Genomic DNA, 22,519 nt, shown 5'->3' on the forward strand with positions numbered 1-22,519 from the left:
AGTTAATGAAAATGCTGTAGTGAGTCAAATGACATTTGGCTCAAATCAGGTTTCTTCCAGGCCCCCCTGCCTGATTTTATTATGAAAAATTTCAAATACACAGTAAATTGAAAGAATTTTACAGTGAATATCATAGCATCTAAATTCTGTCATTAGCACTTTAACACTTTATGACTTTATCATACATGTCTCTACCTCCTCTTCTGTCCATCAGTTTACCTTTTTGAAAATGCATTTCAGAGTAAATAAAAGAGTTGTTGGTTTTTTCCCCCATTGATGATCATGGCTGTATACTTCGTATGGGTAAATTTCTTTCAGAATCTGAATGGAAACTTATGACCCTCCTGATATAATTGGGACTTGGGAATAATAAGAAAAGTAAGGTGTGTAGTCCAGTTACAATTTGGAGGGAACCAGAAGTAAGAAAAAGTACATAATGTTATTCTTAAAAGTATAGAAATGTGAAGTGTTTATTAATTTTTTTTAAGGTGCTAGTTAAGCAGTTGGATAATATCTTGGCTGCTGTACATGATGTGCTTAATGAAAGGTAAGTAATTAAGAGAAATTTAAAAAGTATACAGGAAGATAAGCTTATTGACTTCATTTATAACATATTTAATGTTTCACTGGGTTCCCTTGCCATCTTTTTTTGTGTTAAGTATTTAAACCTTAATTATCACTGAAATAGAATCCAGGTAGGTTACAGTCTGTGGGGGTGCAGAGTGAGCCAGGACTTAGCAAATGAGCACACACACACACACACACACACACAAATGGAACCCACTTGAAAGGGAGAGCCATTCTTTATTTTAATTTGTCAACATGACTAAATAATTGAGCACTGACTTGTAGAATGACATAAACTCTGAATGTTAGCGTGAATGCATCCAGTTAACTTTTGTAAACTAGAGCATTTTGAAACTGCTTAGAGAGTAGAGGTGAAAGGGTGTGTCCTTTGGGCAACAGTGGATTCAAGCCATCCAGTCTCCAGGGCTGCTGGGGTTCCCCAGAGGTGTGCAGTCATTTCTTCATATGGTGATTCCCAAAGACTTGCAGTGTTGGAAAGCATCCAGAACTCATCTCAGTACGTCATCAATCTTACTGCTTTTGGATGGTTTTACTTTGTATACTCATTAATATAATACTTAAATCAGTGTTAATCTTCTAAGTTTATTATATTCAACTATTACTGTCCCCTATTTTATAGTCCTCAGATACTGAATATTACAAGGTATATAATTATTTGTATAGTAGTTTTATCTGATCCCTGGATTGGGAAGACCCCCCGGAGAAGGAAATTGCAACCCACTCCAGTATTCTTGCCTGGAAAATCCCATGGACGGAGGAGCCTGGCAAGCTACAGTCCACAGGGTCGCAAAGAGTCGGACACGACTGAGTGACTTCACTTTGTCTGATCATTTGTTGCTGCGTTTTTCTATGAATCAGTATAGTTTGAGATGGAATTTGAAGTCTGAATTTTAGTATATTTAAACCTTTTTTTTGAATTATTTGTAAATAATCGATTCTAAAATAAAAGTTAAAGTTTTAACAAATGTACTATAAGAGAGAGAAGATAGAATACTTAGAATGGATAAAACTTAAACCTTTTGTGTAGTCTGAATAAAAATTAAATCATATAACACATTCTATTATAAGATATGTTATTCTTGTCATCTTTGAAAGCTTAAGCCTCTTGTGTATTTTGTTTGTTTTGTTCTGTTTGCATTAAAATAAACACAGTAGCAAATTGCTTCAGGAGTTGAGACAGGAGGGAGCTTGTTGTCTTGGCCTTCTTTGTGCATCTCTGAGCTATGAGGCTGAGAAGATCTTCAAATGGATTTTTAGCAAATTTAGCTCATCTGCAAAAGATGAAGTTAAACTCCTCTACTTATGTGCCACCTACAAAGCACTAGAGACTGTAGGAGAAAAGAAAGCCTTTTCATCTGTAATGCAGGTAAGACTATGGAGGATGGGGGAGTGATGATGTGCTTGGGAGGAATGGTGTCTTTAACACATCTTTGGTGGAGTGCTTGAAGAAAGGAATCTTAGGGTAGGGGTTAGCTACTGATAGTACATGTAATGTAAATAAAATTCCTCTTTCTGAATTTGAGTAAAGAATATAAAGAATACACTTTATAGGTAGATTTAAAATAAGTTACTTAAAATTTTATGTCTTCACTTTTTAGAAGCTTTCTTTTGAATTTGCCTAGTACTAGAATCATTTACAGATTTAGACACTGGAGCTGCATGAGGAAAGCCAGGTCAAAGGGGGCTTCACATTTTTTTGAGGGAGATAAAAATTAAACATCACAACTTACTTTGGGTTTTTTTTTAAGGTTTGATAATATGTTAAAAATTATTATTCCAAGTTATATAAAATAATTGTGTGTCTGAATTATTAAAAGATGATTCCCAATTTAATTTTGAGCTGTTATAAGTAATTAAATTTTTGTTGTTTAAAAATTTAGAATTTGATGGTTTTGTAATATTTGATGTCTTTATTTTTCCTTTTCCTAAAAAGTTGATCTTATGTTTTATTTTGGCCAATTAGTAAAAAAAAACAAATGTGAGAAATCTATTCTGTCTTAAAATTTTTATTTTCCCTTAATTGTAGAGGTTATGAAAAGACTTTGGGGAAAGATTTAGAAAATTATTTGTAACTAACGAGCATAACACCAAATTTGACTTATTCTGCATACAGTTTATATAGTGGATGTTTCCCCAGTTATTTATTTTGAAAAAATTTAAATCCACAGGAAAACAGATTGGTTAGTACAGTAAAACACCTATATATCTTTTACCTAGGTTTGTCACTTATTAATATTTTGCTCCAGTTGTTTTTATACACATGCACACACAGACATGATTTTTTTGTTGAAGCATTTGAAAATAAACTACCTCATGATAATTTACCCTGTGATACTTCAGCATACATATACATCTCCAGAGATTAAGGCTAATCTTCTATATAACAACAATATTATAATCATACCTAAGAAAATTAGTTCTGTTGCATGATGAAATCCATGTTCAAATCGTGCTATTGCCACTGAGATGTCTTTTGTCTTACCCAAGATTCCATCAAGATTCATGTTTTTGATGAATCTTTAATCTCTTGAAGATGGCGGTGTGCCTCTTTAATCTTTCTTTAAGCATAACAATTTGCTGCACTTTTTTTGTCCCCCTTCTTTTGTAGAGAGTGTTCTACCTCTTGGGCTTGTCTGATTATTCCTTTCTGGTTAGATTCAGTTCACACAGCTTGGTCATGAATACTTCATGGGTTCATACTTAGCTTTGTGTCACACTAGCAGGTACATAACTTGAGGTTCACATACCTCTTAGATGAAGAGTTTCATTGCTTAGTTAAGGTGAAGACCAACCAGAGGTTTTCTTTGTGAAGGCTTGTTTTTCTCGCTTTGTAATTAGTCAGTAATCTGTACATAATGCCATGAGACCTTCTGAATATCCTGTTTTTCATAATATTTAACTCGATTTTAGCGTTCATTGATATGCTGTGCATTGTATAGATTATAGTACTAGCTGTTGCAAAATCGTGGTTTTCTCATTCTAGCATTTTTTCTATATTTATAATTCTTTTGTAGAGAAGAGCCTTCGTTTTGGGAAAAGAATGGGTTTTAACGAAAAATTCAGCTGCAAAATATTCTATAAGTTGTATGCCATGTGTTTTAATATATATGTACACATGTATAGTGGTAACATGATATGTCATTCTTGTGTTGGAGCCATGCTGATCTAAATCATTCCAGTTTGAAGCAACTGTTTATATCTTAAAGTATAAACTATACAACATTTTTGCTCTATCTTTTGAATTTTTAAATCATACATCTTAGTTTTTGTTCTTGAGATTTTAATCACACCCATAACATTGAAGAAAGCACTTAGTAACAGAGTAAACATGTTACTTAGAAATATGTTAACAGATGTTAAAGAAGGGAAAAACTATTTTTTTTTCAGCCTTTAATATCTTAGTGGATTGAAATGTTTTCGAATATTTTGGAAACTAAAACTACAGAGTTTATTTCCTCTGATGTCATAGTCAGTTTTGGCTATGTCACTATTAAATAATGAACCTAATTTGCTTGTTTTCTCCCTATTTTATTAAATGTTCGTGGTTGTAACTTTTATTTTTCAGCTTGTAATGACCAGCCTGCAGTCCATTCTTGAAAATGTGGATACACCAGAATTACTTTGCAAATGTGTTAAGTGCATTCTTTTGGTAGCTCGATGTTACCCTCATATTTTCAGCACCAATTTTAGGGTGAGTTCCCTGACCCCCTCTTTTCATATGATAGGGTGAGGGATTGGCTGCATATATGAGGACTTGAGAAATTAGATAGAAAACAAAGTTTCTGCTCCTTTGAGTATAATCAGTTTTAAGGGCCAGGATTGAATGATACAGTAATGCAGTTTTATAAAAAATACCATCTGTACTTGCCAACACTAGTGACTTAAGATACTTAAATATTTCATCAATGTCACAAACAAAGGTCCATTATTCTCCTGCCCTGTCCCTCCCACCCCCCTCTTAAGTTACTATGATGTCAAGTAGGTAGGATATAAGATGTTCTAGAATCTCTTACTCTTATATGGTCCACACAGGTGGAATAGCAGTAAGACCTTAAAATGATTAGTCCCCTTTTCTTTGTCTCCATCCAGGATACAGTTGATATATTAGTTGGATGGCATATAGATCATACTCAGAAACCTTCACTTACACAACAGGTGTCTGGTGAGTCACTCAGGATATACCAGTTATTTAAATATTGTGGGAAGGAGTGTTGGTTCCTCAAAGACCAGTTGTTAATACTAGTTTTTTTGATAATAGAAGAAAAATAATTACTTCAGAGAATATTTTGGTGAAGATTACTTGTTAGCTACATCTTTTCAAAGGAAAAATGTGTACTTGTGTAGTAAGTAGGGAGAGTAAATGCAGATTGTAGTGTTGCACCTGTGACTTACCTCAAGTCATTTGTTGCATGTGTTGGTTGCAAGAGATACCATAGTGGCAGTACTCTGAAGGGTAGAGTGGAAGGAACAGCCTGGATATTTATGATTTTTTTTGTTTTTCTAGTGATTAAACAGTCAAACAAATGGATTAATTTGGATGATTGTCATAAATTGTGGGAAAAAGCCACCTTTTTTTTCAAGTTAAATGAATGACTAGTAGGACTCACTTGAACTTGTTCCAGGTGCTGTAGTTTTTCATAGCTTGTTTGGTACAATAAAGTTCTGAAGTTAAGATACACAGGTAAGAATAGTTCTCTCAGTTCCACTGGTGAGTGGTCCCATTTCTCCCCCGGAGATGGAGGTACATTTTCAGTGGCCAGGTGTGGCCCTGGAGGAGAAAACCAGTGTGGTCTTAGATTGGGGCAGTATAGTCTCAGCCATGTGTGTAAGGACCGATTAGATTTTAATTTCTGTAGCATTAAAAGAGGTAGCTGTTAATCATTAGTGTATTTAATAGTTCATGGGAATTTCCCTGGTGGTCCAGTGGTTAGAACTCTGCACTTCCACAGGGCAAAGAGGGATGGGAGAGTGGTTTGATCCTTGATGTGGGAACTAAGATCCCACAAGCCATGTGGCACAGCAAAAAAAAAAAAAAAACAAACAAAAAACAGTTTATAGTACTAATTTTATGATACAGGGCTTGTTTCAAGAGTGAGCAACTTGAAAGCCTTTTAAAAGTGTCTTATTAAATATTTTTTAATTTGGACCTAGATTTTTTTTCCTACTCTTTCAAAATTTCTTATGTGCTTCCTAGGGTGGTTGCAGAGTTTGGAGCCATTCTGGGTAGCTGACCTTGCATTTTCTACCACTCTTCTTGGTCAGTTTCTAGAGGACATGGAGGCATATGCTGAGGTGAGTATATAAAAAACTAAGTTATTTCCTAAAATTTCATTTAAGAAAAAAGGAAAAACAAAAATCTAAAGCAATGCTACATTTATTTTAAAATAATTCTGATCACCTGACATTTAAGCAAAAATTATGAGACCATTGCTTCAGATGCTTTTAGGTTGCCAGCAGAATTACTGGAAAGATTGCAGGCCTAATTTCCCAAAGCTTGAAATAATTTTCGTGGCTGGTAATTTTCCAAAAACATTTTCTTCAGTTGTAGTTTACTTTTATTTTTTGTTATGAAAAAGGTGAATTGATATTGTGAATTGATGACGAAAAAGGCTTTCCTCTTACTTGTATTGGCAATCTTGGCTTGTGCTTCAGAGAACAAGGCTTGGTTTCAGTCACCTTTTGAGTGTGACACTTTTTAAGTCAAGTGTCCATTACTGGTTCTTCGATTTCCTGGCCACTGTCATGATTTAAACCTGCCGTCTTTGAATTTGTCTCTTAGTGTTTCTTTCCTGCTCAGTTGGTAATTACCATGATTCTTATTTGGTGGTCAAGGCTTCCATAAAGATTTAACTTCATCTTTTCTTTATACCTTTGCTCTTTCTGGCAAACGGTTAATTGACTACTTGCAACTGTACCAGTATATTTTCTCCCTTTCAGAGAATAATGAGAGAATATTTTGCTTCCATATGTTTCTTTACCCCCACAGCTAGGATGTCTTGCTTCCTAGCACAGCTTTAAAGCTGATCTGCTTCTCATAAGCCACCCATTCTCTTTTGTAGACTTCCCTTTGCTATCCCTAGAGATCTAGTTTTCTTCAGTTATTTTGGTGCTTAATTATATGTGGGTATAATGGTTCTAATACTCCATTTTTTGCTAATCTTTTCCTTTGAGTATATCTGATTTCCTCAACTGACTTTTAAATCTGTAGATTAGGTATTACAAGTTCTTATAATTTTTTGAACCAGCCTCCTCTAAACTCCCCCATCCCCCTTCCCTCTTCATGTTCCTGATATTGGCTCATCTTACTGTTGGAGTTCCTCAAAGAATCTATTGAGGTTAATATTTGCTTTTTAAATAATTGGAGAAGTAAAGTCTACTTATATATTTAGATTCATGTTTCCTTTTCTCTTATAGGCCAAAATTCCTCTTCATTTGTAAAGATCTGGTACAAAGTTAACTAATTTAAAAATTAGGAGTTGCTTTTTGTTTGTTTTTAAAAACAATGTCCTTAAATAAGAATGCTGTGAATTCACATCCAGGACCTCAGCCATGTAGCCTCTGGGGAGTCAGTGGATGAAGACGTTCCTCCTCCATCAGTGTCCTTACCAAAGCTGGCAGCACTTCTCCGGGTGTTCAGTACTGTGGTGAGGAGCATTGGGGAACGTTTCAGCCCAATTCGAGGTCCTCCAATTACTGAGGCATATGTAACAGATGTAAGTTTTAGTAGTCTTAAGTATCATTCAATAATAATTGCTTTTTATTTTAAGTGGTTCTCTTTACCTAGTGAAATGTTATTAATCTCTCATTTGTTTAGCATGTATCTGTGTGTCTGACTACTTTCTTAAATAGCCAGAAAGGTAGGGAATTATATATTTCATTCCCCCTCACCCCATGATGGAAGGTCCACTGTATATTTTTAAATGTTGTGAACTTTTAGGAGATTCTCTGTAGGTCGACCCATTTATTCTTGTTTTTCATATATAACTTTAAAAACATTCTGTAGTTTTTTAATAATTTAAAGTTTTGATTTAAAATTATTGTCCCCTTTTAGTTTTTCAACATACTAAGAAGTTTTTCAACATACTTCTCACTTGTAAATAAGGCTTTGAAAAGTAATTTTTGCTAAGCATAACAGGATGAAACAGTTTGATAGCTTGACATCAAAGGATATAAAAACATAGAATCTAAAATATGTAATAGCCTGAGACCAATTAAAAAAGGTAGCTAGATTGCTACATTTCAGCCCCAGACATCAGCTGCATTGTGTTACAGTCCAGTGAGTGGTTCAGTGTAATGGATGTGAGAAGTGAACCCCTATCATTGTACTCTGCTTGAACAAGAAGGGAGAAACTTGTGTGATAAAGTCATAAAAGATCTAACCTAAATGATTAAAACTTTACTGTTAGTATAAATTTCTGGCTTTTATTAGCATTTACTTTTAGGTAAATCGGACATTAATTACATATTTAGTTCTTAGTAAGTTAATTGTGCATTTGAGCAGACATGTCAGCTCCTGAAGATAATTACAACCAGCATGTTAATATTTTAAAACAGAGCAAAGTAGTTTAATTTTTTTTTAATTGTCTAAAAGGAGGGTGGTTGATGACTTTGTCATTGTTGAAATAAAAGCAGTTAACTCAGATATAAAACAAAGGACAAGCACATATCATTTTCCAGGGTAGTTCTATATTAATGTACTCTTTAATGAGAGTCTTTTAGGTCTTTGCCAAAAATGGTGTTTGAGGCCTTTTAAACCTATTGTTGGTTTAAAAAAAAACCCTGTATGTAGTAGTTGTTGAATATTACAGAAAAATTTGAGAAATATTATTCTGTATCAACTTTCTCTGTATCTTTTATCCTGTTATTTTTATTAGAAATTTAGTACATTAATATTGACTACTATAGTTTGGTGGAGATTTTGGTTTGGAAATGATATGATTTTCATACTTACATAGGTATTATATGTTATGAATGAGAATATCTTTACAAAGAGGCCGCCAATACATGAACTTTCATAAGCTAAACTATCTTGGATATTTAGTTTTATAAAAAAGTCCAAGTGCTAGATTATGGAAAGTTATTCTCATGGTAGGTTATTCCCATGTTCTTAATACTGTTACTGGGTTCTGGTGTGTTTTATGATTATTAGAAAGATTTTGAACGTCAGCTATTTAGTGACTTTGGTTGGGGGTTAGGAATTGGGTATAAGGGAAATAGAGGATGGCAAATTCCATTTCCTGTCACAGTAGTACTTTAGGTACTTAGGCAAGATCGTTTCTGTGTATTGTACCAGAGATAGCCTTATTATTATTCAACCATTGAGAACTGGAATATTGAGACTAGTGACCAGGCAGGCAGTTAATTTTCCATTGAAACTGCATTAGAAAGAAAATATTTTCTTTCTCTGTGGAAGAGTATGAATTTTTTTAAAAAGCTGCTTGTTTTCCCCATTTGCAGGTTCTGTACAGAGTAATGAGATGTGTGACGGCTGCAAACCAAGTGTTTTTTTCTGAGGCTGTGTTGACAGCTGCTAATGAGTGTGTTGGTGTTTTGCTCGGCAGCTTGGATCCTAGCATGACTATACATTGTGACATGGTTATTACATATGGATTAGATCAACTGGAGAATTGCCAGACTTGTGGTACAGATTATATCATCTCAGTCTTGAATTTACTCACATTGGTATGTGAATTCTTTTTTGTTGCTTTTTAATATGTTTATTCAGGTTGTTAAGTGTAAATTGATGTGGAAGAAATTAAGCCCTTGTTTGCCTGTGGGGCTTTTAAAAATTTTTTTGTATTAGTCTTTTAAAATCTAGTTTGCTTTTGCTCTTGTTTACTTTTAGTGTTTGAGATCTTATCTTAGTGTAGCTTCACTCTTTTTTCTTGTTTTTGATGAAATAGCATGCTTCACATGAGACTTATCTAGCACTCCTGATAAATTTTGTGTAGAGGAGGTACTTGATACTTATTTTGAAAGACCCTGTTATGTTTTGTTTCTGAAACATGTGAAAGCTTCTTTGATAGTTTTTCTTTTCTTAATCAGAAATATTCCCCCTTTCTTCACCTTTTATTATGGAATTTTGAAGCATATTTTAAAAAAGTAGAATAGTATAATGAATCTCTGCATACTTAATACTCGGTTTCTGTAATTAGAAACACATGGCCCATCTGGTTTCATCTAGGCCTCCTACTCTCTGCCTCCTCCTTGCCGTACCTCCATCCCCAACTGGATTATTTCAGAACAAATTCTAGATGACATTCTGCTGAACATTGCTGCCATAGTTGTACTTACTTTGCCAATGTAAAAATTTATCCTTAAGTGTAAATACATGTATCCTATTTAGATAGCTAAACATTTAATGTCACAATGTTAAGGACTAAAAATATAGCTTAGATATATTACTTTTTTCTTTCATAGATTACTTTTCAGAGGAGTTTTTAGGTTAACAGAAAAGCAGAATGTACAGAGTTCTCCTACAGCCTCTTTCCGCAATAGTTCCCTCTTGTTATTATTAATACCTTCTTTTGGTGTGGTACTTTTATTACAACTGATGAGCCAGACTGACACCTTATGATAACTAAAGTCCACAGAGTTCAGTCTCTGTATTGTCCATTCTGTGGTTTTTGACAAATGTGTAATGCCATGTGTTCGCCATTGTAGTATCATACAGGAGGGTTTTACTGCCCTGAAAATCCCTCCTGTTCCACCTATTTTCTCCCCTTTACTACCTGGCAACCGCTGATCCTTTTACTGTCTCCTTAATTTTGCCTTTTCCAGAGTGTCAGAATTATATAATATGTAGCCTTTTCATATTGGTTTTTCTCCCTTAGAAGTATGTATTTAAGGTTCCTCTGTGTTCTTTTGTGAATTGATAGCTCATTTCTTACTTTATTCTTTTAGATTGTTGAACAGATAAATACAAAACTGCCATCATCATTTGTAGAAAAACTGTTTATACCATCATCTAAACTACTGTTTTTGCGTTATCATAAAGAAAAAGAGGTAAGTGATTTACTGATCAGGCTTTTGCTAACTTAGATCATTGAAAAGTTTGACTCATGTTCATTACTTAGTAGGTACATAAATGAAATTAAAATGATAAATATTTGATTTAGAATATTATAAATTATAATCACTTAATATTTGTTGACTTTCATATTGTATATACCTTGATGAATGATAGTTTTCTCAGATTTCCATCATTTGTTTCCATTAAATTTGTTTTATTAAAATTTCATGTATATGTCATAAACAAAAGTTTATTGTTAGCTTCCTAACTGACTCCCAGTCAAAGCCAATATAGACTTTTCAAGTAGATGTAGGATAACCTGTCTCTATAAATTGCTGCTTGTATTTGTTCTGATACTGGCTTAAAAAACAGAAGGCCTTTTAAGAAATTTCACATTGTCATTTTTAGAGAATACTTTTTTGATAATAAAGCTTTATAGATTTTTGAATAGCTTACTGATACTGTGTAGGTTTCCTAAATTTCTTTTTGAAAAATTAAAGTCTTTGGTGTTTTAGACAGTGAATTTATCAATCTTAAACTGATTTGTATCATCATTTTGCAGATAGTAATATACTCTCCATTTAATTATTACTTTCCTGAATTCTCTTTTTAAGGTTGTTGCTGTAGCCCATGCTGTTTATCAAGCAGTGCTCAGTCTGAAGAATATTCCTGTGTTAGAGACTGCCTATAAATTAATTTTGGGAGAAATGACTTGTGCCCTAAACAATCTGCTACATAGTCTACAACTTCCTGATGCCTGTTCGGAAATAAAACACGAGGCTTTTAAGAATCATGTTTTCAATGTAGACAATGCAAAATTTGTAGTTATATTTGACCTTAGTGCTCTGACTACAATTGGAAATGCCAAAAACTCACTAATTGGGGTAAGTATTTACTTGTAATGGCTTTGTTTTGTCCACATTTGAGCCTCTCCTCATTGCATGTTAACATGTTTCATTAAATATCAAGGCGGTGTGTCTACAGCATCAGACAGAACAAACGGCCATATTTTGGACATGCTTGGATAATTAAAATTGACAGGAATATTTTCATGCTACTTTGTTTAGCTCTTGCCTTCCTTGATAAGTTTTTTATATCCTTTTTATTTTCTGAAATTGTATTTTAATGCTCTCTCCCATTTACTCTAGCATGCTTTTAGTAAACTTGTCAGCATTTTCCACAGGACAAGATTGTGTAGTTCTAAAATGCAACCCTTTCTACCCCTGGTACGCTTTTCCTTTTCCCACTAGAGTTAGTGCTTCCATGTGTCCCTTAGTTTTTGACTACCCACTTTTCTTTGGGAACATTCACATATTATTTTGGAAGAAGAAGAAAGATTTCATTCCTTTTAAGAAATCTGAAGTGACTGCTTTTGATTTATAATAATTGCTGTGCGTGAGTGAAGTGTCACTCAGTGGTGTCCGACTCTTTGCAACCCCACAGACTATACAGTCCATAGAATTCTCCAGGCCAGAACACTGGAGTGGGTAGCCTTTCCCTTCTCCAGGGGATTTTCCCAACCCAGGGATCGAACCCAGGTCTCCTGCATTGCAGGTGGATTCTTTACCAGCTGAGCCACAAGGGAAGACCAAGAATACTGGAGTGGGTAGCCTATCCCTTCTCCAGCGGATATTCCCAACCCAGAAATTGAACCAGGGTCTCCTGCATTGCAGGTGGATTCTTTACCAACTGAGCTATCAGGGTATATTTCTCCCTCCTGTGGTACTTAGAAGAATTGAAAAGCATTGTTTACAATGAAAAGTAATGGAATATAATTAAGGGGTTAGTGTTTCTAAGAGAGAAGGGAGGGAAAACTCAAGATTTGATATTTGTATTTGCATGCTGTCCATATTAGATCAGGTGGCCTGTGTCCTCTGCAGTGACTGCTCTTTTCCCTCACTGCTGGGCTGCAGCTGACTCCTCTTTCGCATTCTAAAATTTGATTGTTGAGAAATTCACATTGTGTTCAGATTTGAGGTTTATATTCTACACTCTGAAAGTGAGAGGAAGTGGGGACAGAGTGGTCAGGTGAAAGGAGTATCTTAGCAATGGAAAGAAAGGGAAGAATGGTAAAGGCTTAGAGTGGCAGGATTTGCCCTTTTTTCCCACTGGAGAGGGCAACTTGCCATTTATGGTATATGGAAAACTGAGGTAACATGATCTACTACACTGAAGAGTGCAGGGGCTTTTGTTTAGACCAGGGATCAGCAAATTACGGTTCATGGACCAAATCTAGCTGCCCACTGCTTTTTTTTTTTTTCTTTCTTTTTTGTTTCTTTTAATTATTGAGATATAATTCACATACTGTACAGTACCCATTTAAAGTGTACAATTCAGTGATTTTTAGTATGTTCACAGAATTGTGCAACCATCACCAAACATCACCTCTTTTTGTAAAGACTTTTTATTGGAACATAGCCACTTTGATTCCTATTTTTTGTCTGTAACTTTTCTCACTGCAGTGGCAAAGTTGAGGAGTTGGACATTGTAACAGAGGTGTCACATAACCTGCAGAGGCTGAGGTATTTACTCTCTTATCTTCTCAAGAAGTATTTGCTGATCCCAGGTTTAGTGTACTAGCTTATTTCCAAGTTTAAATCTGTTACTTTAATTTTTAAAAATGTGCAGACATATTTTGAAAGATAAACATTTTGTATGGTCATGTATGTCCTGAAGGAGCCAAACATTTACTTTCTTTGGTACATCATCAGATGTGGGCCCTGTCTCCAACTGTGTTTGCACTTCTGAGTAAGAATCTGATGATTGTGCATGGCGACCTGGCCATTCATTTCCCTGCCATTCAGTATGCAGTGCTCTACACATTGTATTCTCATTGTACCAGGTAATGTATTTATATATACTTCTTAAGAATTGTCTGTTTAAAAAAAAAAGAATGTTTGTTTTTTAAAGGGAAGATGGACCCTTTAGAGTATACAATGTGAAAAAAAATGTGTTGATTTAACTTTGGAGTTGCTTTTTTTTTTTTAATGAGAGATGACAAGGTGATCCAAATTTTGTCTTCTAGGCATGACCACTTTATATCTAGTAGTCTTAGTTCATCATCCCCGTCCTTGTTTGATGGTGCCGTTATTAGTACTGTAACTACAGCTACAAAAAAACATTTCTCAATTATCTTAAATCTCCTGGGAATATTGCTTAAGAAAGATAATCTTAACCAGGACACAAGGTAATTAACATTTTATAATGTTTCTAGCTTTTGGTTAATTTGAGAAAAAGAAATGAAGACTATCATTTGGGATAGAGCAGCAGCTTCTTCATTACGAAACACTTTACATTTTGTTTCATTATTTAGTCTAGCATTTCTTGTTTCCTGAAACAATTACATGAAACTTTTCCTTCCTGCAATATTTTATAGATGAATGTATTTATAGAGATTTTAGAATTTTTTTTTTGCTATAATTTATGCTAGTTTGGGGAGATTTTCTTAAAAGACAGTTTTGTCAGAGGAATTTCTGTAGTTTTAATATTTGTTTCTTATTTCTTAAAAGTATTAAAAAAAACAAAAGAAAATTAATGTAAAAAGAATAGACTTTCCAAGTTGTTTTTCGGCTTTTAGTTTTTATTAATGTGAAATCAACTGTGTATTTTATGTTTCAGGAAACTGTTAATGACCTGGGCTTTGGAAGTGGCTGTTTTAATGAAGAAGTCTGAAACATATGCACCTTTATTCTCTCTTCCATCTTTCCATAAATTTTGCAAAGGCCTTTTAGCCAACAGTAAGATTCTGTGATTATTTAATTTTTGTTAATCAGTGCTTAAAAGAGATCTTTGATAATGAGAGAAAGATAGTCACATGAGTGCCTTTCATGAGTGGAAATGTCTCATCCCCATTTTAATGACAAAGGTGTAATCTGTCTTAATTTTTTTGCCAGTCTTAATATGTGAAAAAAAGTTGTTTTAAAGTGATTGTTAACAATTTTTAAGCTTATGTGATTGTTTATACATTCCATGTACTTTTAAAATTTCCTTCAGAGAAAGGTTTGGGTGAAGACTAGTCACCCTAAGTAGATTTTTGTTGAGTGTTATCATTTTCCCAAATGTTACTACTGCCAGTGAGAGAGGGTTCCGGGCAGGAACAACCCCTCATCCATAGTAGTCACTCACTGTTCATTGAAGTGAATGTGTTCAGAAATTTATGATGTACTGGCATATAATTTCTTCTGGCAAGCTGAAAGTGTCTTTAAATTTTTAACAGCTCTTGTCGAAGATGTGAGTATCTGTCTGCAAGCATGCAGCAGTCTACATGCACTGTCCTCTTCCTTACCAGATGATCTTTTACAGAGGTATGGATTAAATTAGATCCACTCTTTTGACCCTGGCCCTAATAACTTAGAAATATTGCCACACTTGTATTATCTATTTCATTTTTTTTGTAGGTGTGTTGATGTTTGCCGTGTTCAGCTAGTCCATAGTGGAACTCGTATTCGACAAGCATTTGGAAAGCTATTGAAGTCAATCCCTTTAGATGTTGTCTTGAGGTATAACAATTGTATCAATACAAAGACATCCCACAGTTTTGTTTAGCAAAAGACAAATTGTCTCTTGGTGAATCAATATCACATCTTTTGTGGTACTTCTCAATATTTGAAGGGATGGCAAAGGATCAAATCTTTCAGGTCTAGAAGAAAATAACAAAAATTTGTAATTTTTATAAAGCTTATGATGATTGCTACAGAATAATACTTAAAGTGCCAAAATGTGTCTCTCAGTAGTTATTTGTAAAACTAAATTGCATTCTTGTATAGTTTTCAATTGGGTTAATTTTGGTGATTTAAGAACTTTAAATTTCAAAATTGTAGTAGCCTTTATTTTTAATGTCTTAATTTTATCCGTTTTTACTGTCAGATTTAGTTAACAAGGAAGTATTTCATTTACAGCAGGAGGTAACCTTTTAACTAAAGGATTTTGTATAACAGTGACTTTATTTTCTGTCTACAGCAATAACAATCACACAGAAATTCAAGAAATTTCTTTAGCTTTAAGAAGTCACATGAGTAAAGCACCAAGTAACACATTCCACCCGCAAGATTTCTCTGATGTTATTAGTTTTATTTTGTATGGAAACTCTCATAGAATAGGGTAAGACCTTTCTTTGACTCTTTCATCTGGGAAAAGTACTTTAAATATATTTGAATATCTTAACCCTGTGCCCAGTTTAGAGGAGAAAATACATCAGTGGTGGCAGAATAGAAAGTAATATTCTTTTCAATTGAGTTGTTTTAAGTTTTCAATAGTAGGAGGAATTGGTTTGAAGATGGCACCTGAAGAGATAAAAATGAGCTTTACAATTGATAGTAAAGGTGAAATGTGGTTGATGTAACTGATGTGTCCTAGTCATCAGTGCTTTGGGGAGGGGCCTGAGGGTGCAGACATTCTGGAGACTTTTACTTGCAGTGAATATTTTATCCTGATGGCCAAACTGTCATGAGCTTTTTACCCTAATAATCTGTCTACACTATACCCTACTCTTATTTCAGCCATGAAAGACCTTAAAATGAGAGGTGGGAATATAAATGCTTCCCAGTTTTATAGGTTTGCCTTTTTGAAGTAGGGGAAAAGTCCCATATTCCCATTTCCCTTGCAGTTTGTTTTTTGTTACTGTCTGTTTTTTCTTCAAATGAAGTTGTCATTAAATATGAAACTACTTTTTCCAGGAAGGAAAATTGGTTAGAAAGATTGTTCTATAGCTGCCAGAGACTGGATAAACGTGACCAGTCAACGATTCCCCGCAATCTTCTAAAGACAGATGCCGTCCTCTGGCAGTGGGCTATTTGGGAAGCAGCGCAGTTCACTGTCCTTTCTAAGCTGAGGACCCCACTCGGCAGAGCTCAGGATACTTTCCAAACAATTGAAGGTAATTGACTCTGCACTGTTTCAGACTTTGCAATGTAAATACTTTCAAGCTTGCATTAAGAAATAATGGATTTTTTTTATCTTCATTAAAACAGAACGTTGAGAGTACACAATTTTTTCCTTTAGTACTTTATCAGTTAATCTAGATATGTTTGTTTGAATAAGCTTTTATTAAATAATTGTGTCGTGTGTGTTTGTTCACAAAGTTGCTAGCAAATTTGGAAAACTCAGCAGTGGCCACAGGACTGGAAAAGGTCAGTTTTTATTCCAGTTCCAAAGAAAGGCAATGCCAGAGAATGCTCAAACTACCACACAATTGCACTCATCTCACGCTAGCAAAGTGATGCTCAAAATTCGGCAAGCCAGGCTTCAACAGTATGTGAACCGTGAACTTCTAGATGTTCAAACTGGATTTAGAAAAGGGAGAGGAACCAGAGATCAAATTGCCAATGTCCGTTGGATCACTGAAAAAGCAAGAGAGTTCTAGAATAACATTTACTTCTGTTTCATTGACTACGCCAAAGCCTTTGACTGTGTGGATCAAAACAAACAGTGGAAAATTCTTCAAGAGATGGAAATACCAGACCACCTGCCTTGCCTCCTGAGAAATCTGTATTCAGGTCAAGAAGCAACAGTTAGAACTGGACATGGAACAACAGACTGGTTCCAAATCGGGAAAGGAGTACGTCAAGGGTGTATATTGTCCCCTGCTTATTTAACTTATATGCAGAGTACATCCTGAGAAATGCTGGACTAGATGAAGCACAAGCTGGAATCAAGATTGCCAGGAAAAATATCAATAACCTCAGATACGCAGATGACACCACTGTAATGGCAGAAAGTGAAGAAGAACTAAAGAGCCTGTTGACGAAAGTGAAAGAGGAGAGTGAAAAAGTTGGCTTAAAGCTCAACATTCAGAAAACTATGATGGCATCCGGTCCCATCACTTCGTGGCAAATGGATCGGGAAACAGTGGAAGCGGTGACAGACTTTATTTTTGGGGCTGCAAAATCACTGCAGATGGTGACTGCAGCCATGAAATTAAAAGACGCTTGCTCCTTGGACAGCAGGGAGATCCAACCAGTCTATCCTAAAGGAAATCAGTCCCGAATATTCTTTGGAAAGAATAATGTTGAAGCCGAAACTCTAATATGTTGACTACTTGATGCAAAGAACTGACTTATTTGAAAAGACCCTGATGCTGGGAAAGATTGAAGGCGGGAGGAGAAGTGGGTGACAGAGGATGAGATGCTTGGATGGCATCACTGCCTCAATGGATATGAGTTTGAGTAAACTCTGAGAGTTGGTATGGACAGGGAGGCCTGGTGTGCTGCAGTCCATGGGTTCACAAAGAGTTGGACAGGACTGAGTGACTGAACTGAACTGAAATAATTGTATCGTATGTGTTTGTTCACAAACTTAGGGGATTTGTGTGGAGAAGACATTTTTTTCTTCTAAAAATGAAAAGATCTTGTTGGGAGTTTTGTTTTTAAGTGACGGATATGCAGAGGATACTTGCTAAATGTGAATTTGTGAAATTATCTCCAATAACTTCTAGAATCTTTGAAGACTCCTTTTAAATGTGGAATGTTGTCTTTGGTTGTAGGTATCATTAGAAGTCTTGCAGCTCACACATTAAACCCTGATCAAGATGTTAGTCAGTGGACAACTGCAGACAATGACGAAGGCCACAGTAGCAACCAGCTTAGACTTGTGCTGCTTCTGCAGTATCTGGAAAACCTGGAGAAGTTAATGTATAATGCATATGAAGGATGTGCCAATGCATTAACATCGCCTCCCAAGGTTGGTTTCAGTGGGCTGGATGTTGATTTACAGCAGTTTTGTGGTCAAACCTAGCAGTGTGGGCAGAGCTGAAATCACAGTAGACTTGTGTATATGCTTTATGTGTATTTCAGACAGTTCTGCCTGTAATTTGAACCAGTCCTGAGCTCTTCTTTCTCTTCTAAAGGTCATTAGGACTTTTTTCTATACCAATCGCCAAACTTGTCAAGACTGGCTGACTCGAATCCGACTCTCCATCATGAGGGTTGGATTGTTGGCAGGCCAGCCTGCTGTGACAGTGAGACATGGCTTCGATTTGCTTACAGAAATGAAGACAAATCCGTCTCAGGTAAAGTGGTGTGTGTGGAGTTAGTTAAATCTGTTAATAGAAAAACTTGGGGGTAATTCCTTTGCTATGATCTAATCTATGGATAGGGGCTTCCCAGGTGGTACTGGTGGTAAAGAATCTGCCTGCCAGTGCAGGAGATGCAAGAGACTGGGGTTTGATCCCTGGGTTGGAAAGATCCCCTGGAGTAGGAAATGGCAACCCACTCCAGTATTCTTTCCTGGGAAATCCCATGGACAGAGGAGTCGGGCTCCAGTCCATGGGGCTGCAAAGAATCAGATGCGACTGAGCACACAGTCTGTGGATAAAATGAGTTAAAGGTTCCATTGATTTTTAAAGCTTTTCATTCAATATTTTTATACAAGCAGTAACTTCCAAAGTTGCCTATTTATGTTTTTTACTTAGAATATGTGAAAATATTCATTACTTACGCTTAAAGATTGGAACTTCTAAGAAATTCATGTATATAAGAAAACTTTTATAATCCCTTGTAATGATTATATAGTATATAGGAAAGTATAATTTATAATATATGTAAAAATATAATATTGATACAATTATAATATGTGGGAAAAGTGCTGACTTGTAGGTGGGGTTACTAAATAAATAGAATCCAAAAATTGCAAATGTTTACTAGTTAATAGGCAGTATGCAAAAACATAAAATTAGGCATTCTTTGATTCATGGTTATTTAAATTTTTGCTATGTATTTACTTCCTGTATTACTCCTAAAGATGCCACAGCTGAAATGGTAAAGTTTTTTTTATTTTATAAAGATTAACACCCAAGTGCTATTTATTACAGTCTATCAGCACCCCCTCCCCCTCATATCTACAGTATACATAACATTTAAGGAAATTCTAAAAATCTAATTTCATCATTGTAAAAGGAATTGTTAAATACATTTGACTTTAAATAGGCTTTAGATTGTGATCAGTAGTTGTAAATTTAGTAGAGATTTGAATTTTGAAGGTATTGACGTCTTTGATTTTTTTTGAATGGCCACTTTCAGGGAAATGAATTGGAAGTAACTATCATGATGGTGGTAGAAGCGTTGTGTGAACTTCATTGTCCTGAAGCTATACAGGGAATTGCTGTCTGGTCATCTTCGGTTGTTGGAAAAAATCTTCTCTGGATTAATTCAGTGGCCCAACAGGCTGAAGGGAGGTAAGTTGGAAGGAAATGGGTGATAGGAGTAAGCTTTTTTGTGTTATTGGCTGACTCTAATTAAATGTTAATTACATTTAATGTTGATTCTTAATTGATAACTTTTCATGTCAGAATCTGATACAAATTCCCCTTTATGGCCAGAGTTCTCACTCATTAGCTCTAAACTAACTCGATTCCTGTAGGCAAACTCTTTGCATGCCTTGGATTCCTCTGTATATGTTTAAGTGAGTTTTATCAAATATGGAAAATGTAGGGAAAATAAAAGAAGGGTTCATAATTCCATCTCTTAGTGGTAACTCTTTTGTTGTACATACCTTTCTATTTCTTTTTCTTTTATATCCAGTTTCCTATACTCTTTTCTCAGAAATAGCAATGTTTCTGCTGGTCACATGATTTTGCTTTTTCGACTCAGCAGTATTTAAAAAAAATATATTTTGTCCTGTTAAATTTTCTACAGTGTGATTTTTAACAACACAGTTTTTTTTTGTTTTTGAGTGTACCCTAATTTAACATTCCTTATTGTTGGACAGCAAAATTATTTGGGATTTTCTTTTTACTAATCTTAATGTACCATGGCACTTAATTATTTGCTCATGTTTGTGATTGTTTTCTTAGAATGCATTCCTGAAAGTTGATTTACTATTAATAGAAGAAAGGCTACAGACCATTAGGCTTATGATACATACTATTTCTGATTTACCCTACGTAAAAGATGGTTCCAACTTGTATCCCTAACAATAAAAATAACCTTTTCCCTTCTCCTTTGTGTATATAGAGGGCCACTGAGAAACAAGAACTCTGCCATCATATTAATGAAAATGCTTGTTTTAATATAAATTTCTTTATTACTAATTAATAGTAGAGGTTTCCCTGTATGTTACTGACCACCTGTGATTATTGAAAACATAAATGATGTCTTTATGGCTTCTTGGTTTTTTGGTTACTGATCTGTGAGATTTTATTATACACCAGGATTATTGATACTGTCTATCTTCTTGATCAGTAATTTGTTTTTAATAGTCATTTCGGGTTTTGTTTTTGTTTTGTTTTGATGCCCAAAAGTTTCAAATTATGGTGTCATTAGATCTGTTAACTTTCATGTGTTTTAGTGTTTATTTTTCTGTTGAGTCTCTGCATACATTGAGATCAGATACTTACCGATATTTTCTGTTAGTTTATACCTTCTCTTTTCTTAAACATTTAATGATCTTTGGATTTATTTTCACTTTTTTGTGAGTAAGAAGTCTAATTTTGTGCCTGCTCAGGCCCACACGAAATAATCAACTTATTGTCTCCACTCAATTTATTGAATAACTCATTCTTTCCAGTGTTTTTAGAAATGAAATATGTGGATAATTAACAAATAAGACTGTGTGAACTTGTGTTGAAGGTTTGAAAAGGCCTCTGTGGAGTACCAGGAGCACCTGTGTGCCATGACAGGTGTCGATTGCTGCATCTCCAGCTTCGACAAATCCGTTCTCACATTGGCTAATACTGGGCGTAATAGTGCCAGCCCCAAGCATTCTTTGAATGGTGAGCATTCCATTGTTTAAACAAACAGTTGTGGTCAAATAATTTGTACTCATGATCTTACTATACATTTTTAGATATCTCTGCTCTTTGAAATATTTATAACTGCTTTGGATCTCTCTTGCTGTCTCTTTATTTTATGAAATGTTTTCACTTAGGTGAATCCAGAAAAACGGTGCTGTCCAAACCAACTGATTGTTCTCCTGAGGTTATAAATTATTTGGGAAATAAAGCATGTGAGTGCTACATTTCAATTGCTGATTGGGCTGCTGTGCAGGAGTGGCAGAATGCTATCCATGAGTTGAAAAAGAGTACCAGTAGTACTTCTCTCAACCTAAAGGCTGATTTCAACTACATAAAGTAAGGATTTCTTTTCAGTTATGAATTATACTTAACCATTTAAAAAATTTCAGTAACTTTATTTAAAGTCTTATTTTATGGCAGAAGAATATTAAAATTGTTTATATTATGACAAGATGCTTGTAGTTCTAATGATACTGCCATTCTTAAAATGACCACAGTGAGAAACCAACATAGAGGTGAGGAGCATATTCATGCAACGGGAAAACATATTTGTATGTTGAGGTAGTCATTTGGGATTGATTCTCAGAACCTGTTCTAAAATCTTAATGAAATAAAGAAATTTGTCACTGCTTTAGAAAGGATAATACTTGATGGCATTATTTCTAAATTGAAAGTGAAAGTGAAGTCACTCAGTCGTGTCCGACTCTTTGCGACCCCATGGACTGTAGCATGTTAGGCTCCTCCGTCCATGGGATTTTCCAGGCAAGAGTGCTGGAGTGGATTGTCATTTTCTTCTCCAGGGGATCTTCCCAACCCAGGAATTGAACCCAGGTCTCCCGGATTGCAGGCAGATGCTTTACTGTCTGAGCCATCAGAGAAGCCCCGTTTCTAAATTAGGTGTGACTATATCAAAAACATTTTTTTAAGAAGGACAGAGTTTATGACATTTGTAAATTAAACTCCCTTTCTTATTTTCTTCTTTTTCCTTTTATTCCTTTGACCATTTATTAATATCTTAATTTGAAATTTGAGTACAAGCTGTGTCCCAGACCCTGGGCTGGGATGATAAGGGTCATTAGTCTTGCCGTCAGGGAGCTCTCTAGTGAGTAAATGAGCTAGTGGGTAATTTCTCCATTGAACATGTACTGAGTGCCAGCCAGTGCGGTGTAACACTGTGTACAACAGACACACAT

At 35.1% G+C, this 22,519-nt stretch overlaps 1 protein-coding gene across 1 annotated transcript in view; it reads left to right on the forward strand.

The window, feature by feature from the left end:
* Nucleotides 1-22,519, forward strand: part of SMG1 (SMG1 nonsense mediated mRNA decay associated PI3K related kinase) — a 94,782-nt gene that overhangs the window by 28,963 nt on the left and 43,300 nt on the right. The window contains exons 5-25 of the mRNA XM_068967127.1: nt 489-547; nt 1,741-1,954; nt 4,154-4,279; nt 4,678-4,750; nt 5,783-5,880; nt 7,128-7,301; nt 9,046-9,270; nt 10,492-10,593; nt 11,215-11,484; nt 13,312-13,442; nt 13,626-13,787; nt 14,219-14,337; nt 14,817-14,904; nt 14,998-15,099; nt 15,560-15,700; nt 16,276-16,475; nt 18,081-18,277; nt 18,444-18,605; nt 19,615-19,769; nt 21,163-21,305; nt 21,461-21,662. Of these exons, the coding sequence (XP_068823228.1) occupies nt 489-547; nt 1,741-1,954; nt 4,154-4,279; nt 4,678-4,750; nt 5,783-5,880; nt 7,128-7,301; nt 9,046-9,270; nt 10,492-10,593; nt 11,215-11,484; nt 13,312-13,442; nt 13,626-13,787; nt 14,219-14,337; nt 14,817-14,904; nt 14,998-15,099; nt 15,560-15,700; nt 16,276-16,475; nt 18,081-18,277; nt 18,444-18,605; nt 19,615-19,769; nt 21,163-21,305; nt 21,461-21,662 (3,143 nt within the window). The remainder of the gene's footprint in view (nt 1-488; nt 548-1,740; nt 1,955-4,153; nt 4,280-4,677; nt 4,751-5,782; nt 5,881-7,127; nt 7,302-9,045; nt 9,271-10,491; nt 10,594-11,214; nt 11,485-13,311; nt 13,443-13,625; nt 13,788-14,218; nt 14,338-14,816; nt 14,905-14,997; nt 15,100-15,559; nt 15,701-16,275; nt 16,476-18,080; nt 18,278-18,443; nt 18,606-19,614; nt 19,770-21,162; nt 21,306-21,460; nt 21,663-22,519) is intronic.

Source organism: Capricornis sumatraensis, chromosome 3 (genome assembly GCF_032405125.1).
Source record: "Capricornis sumatraensis isolate serow.1 chromosome 3, serow.2, whole genome shotgun sequence".
Taxonomy (NCBI): Eukaryota; Metazoa; Chordata; class Mammalia; order Artiodactyla; family Bovidae; genus Capricornis; species Capricornis sumatraensis.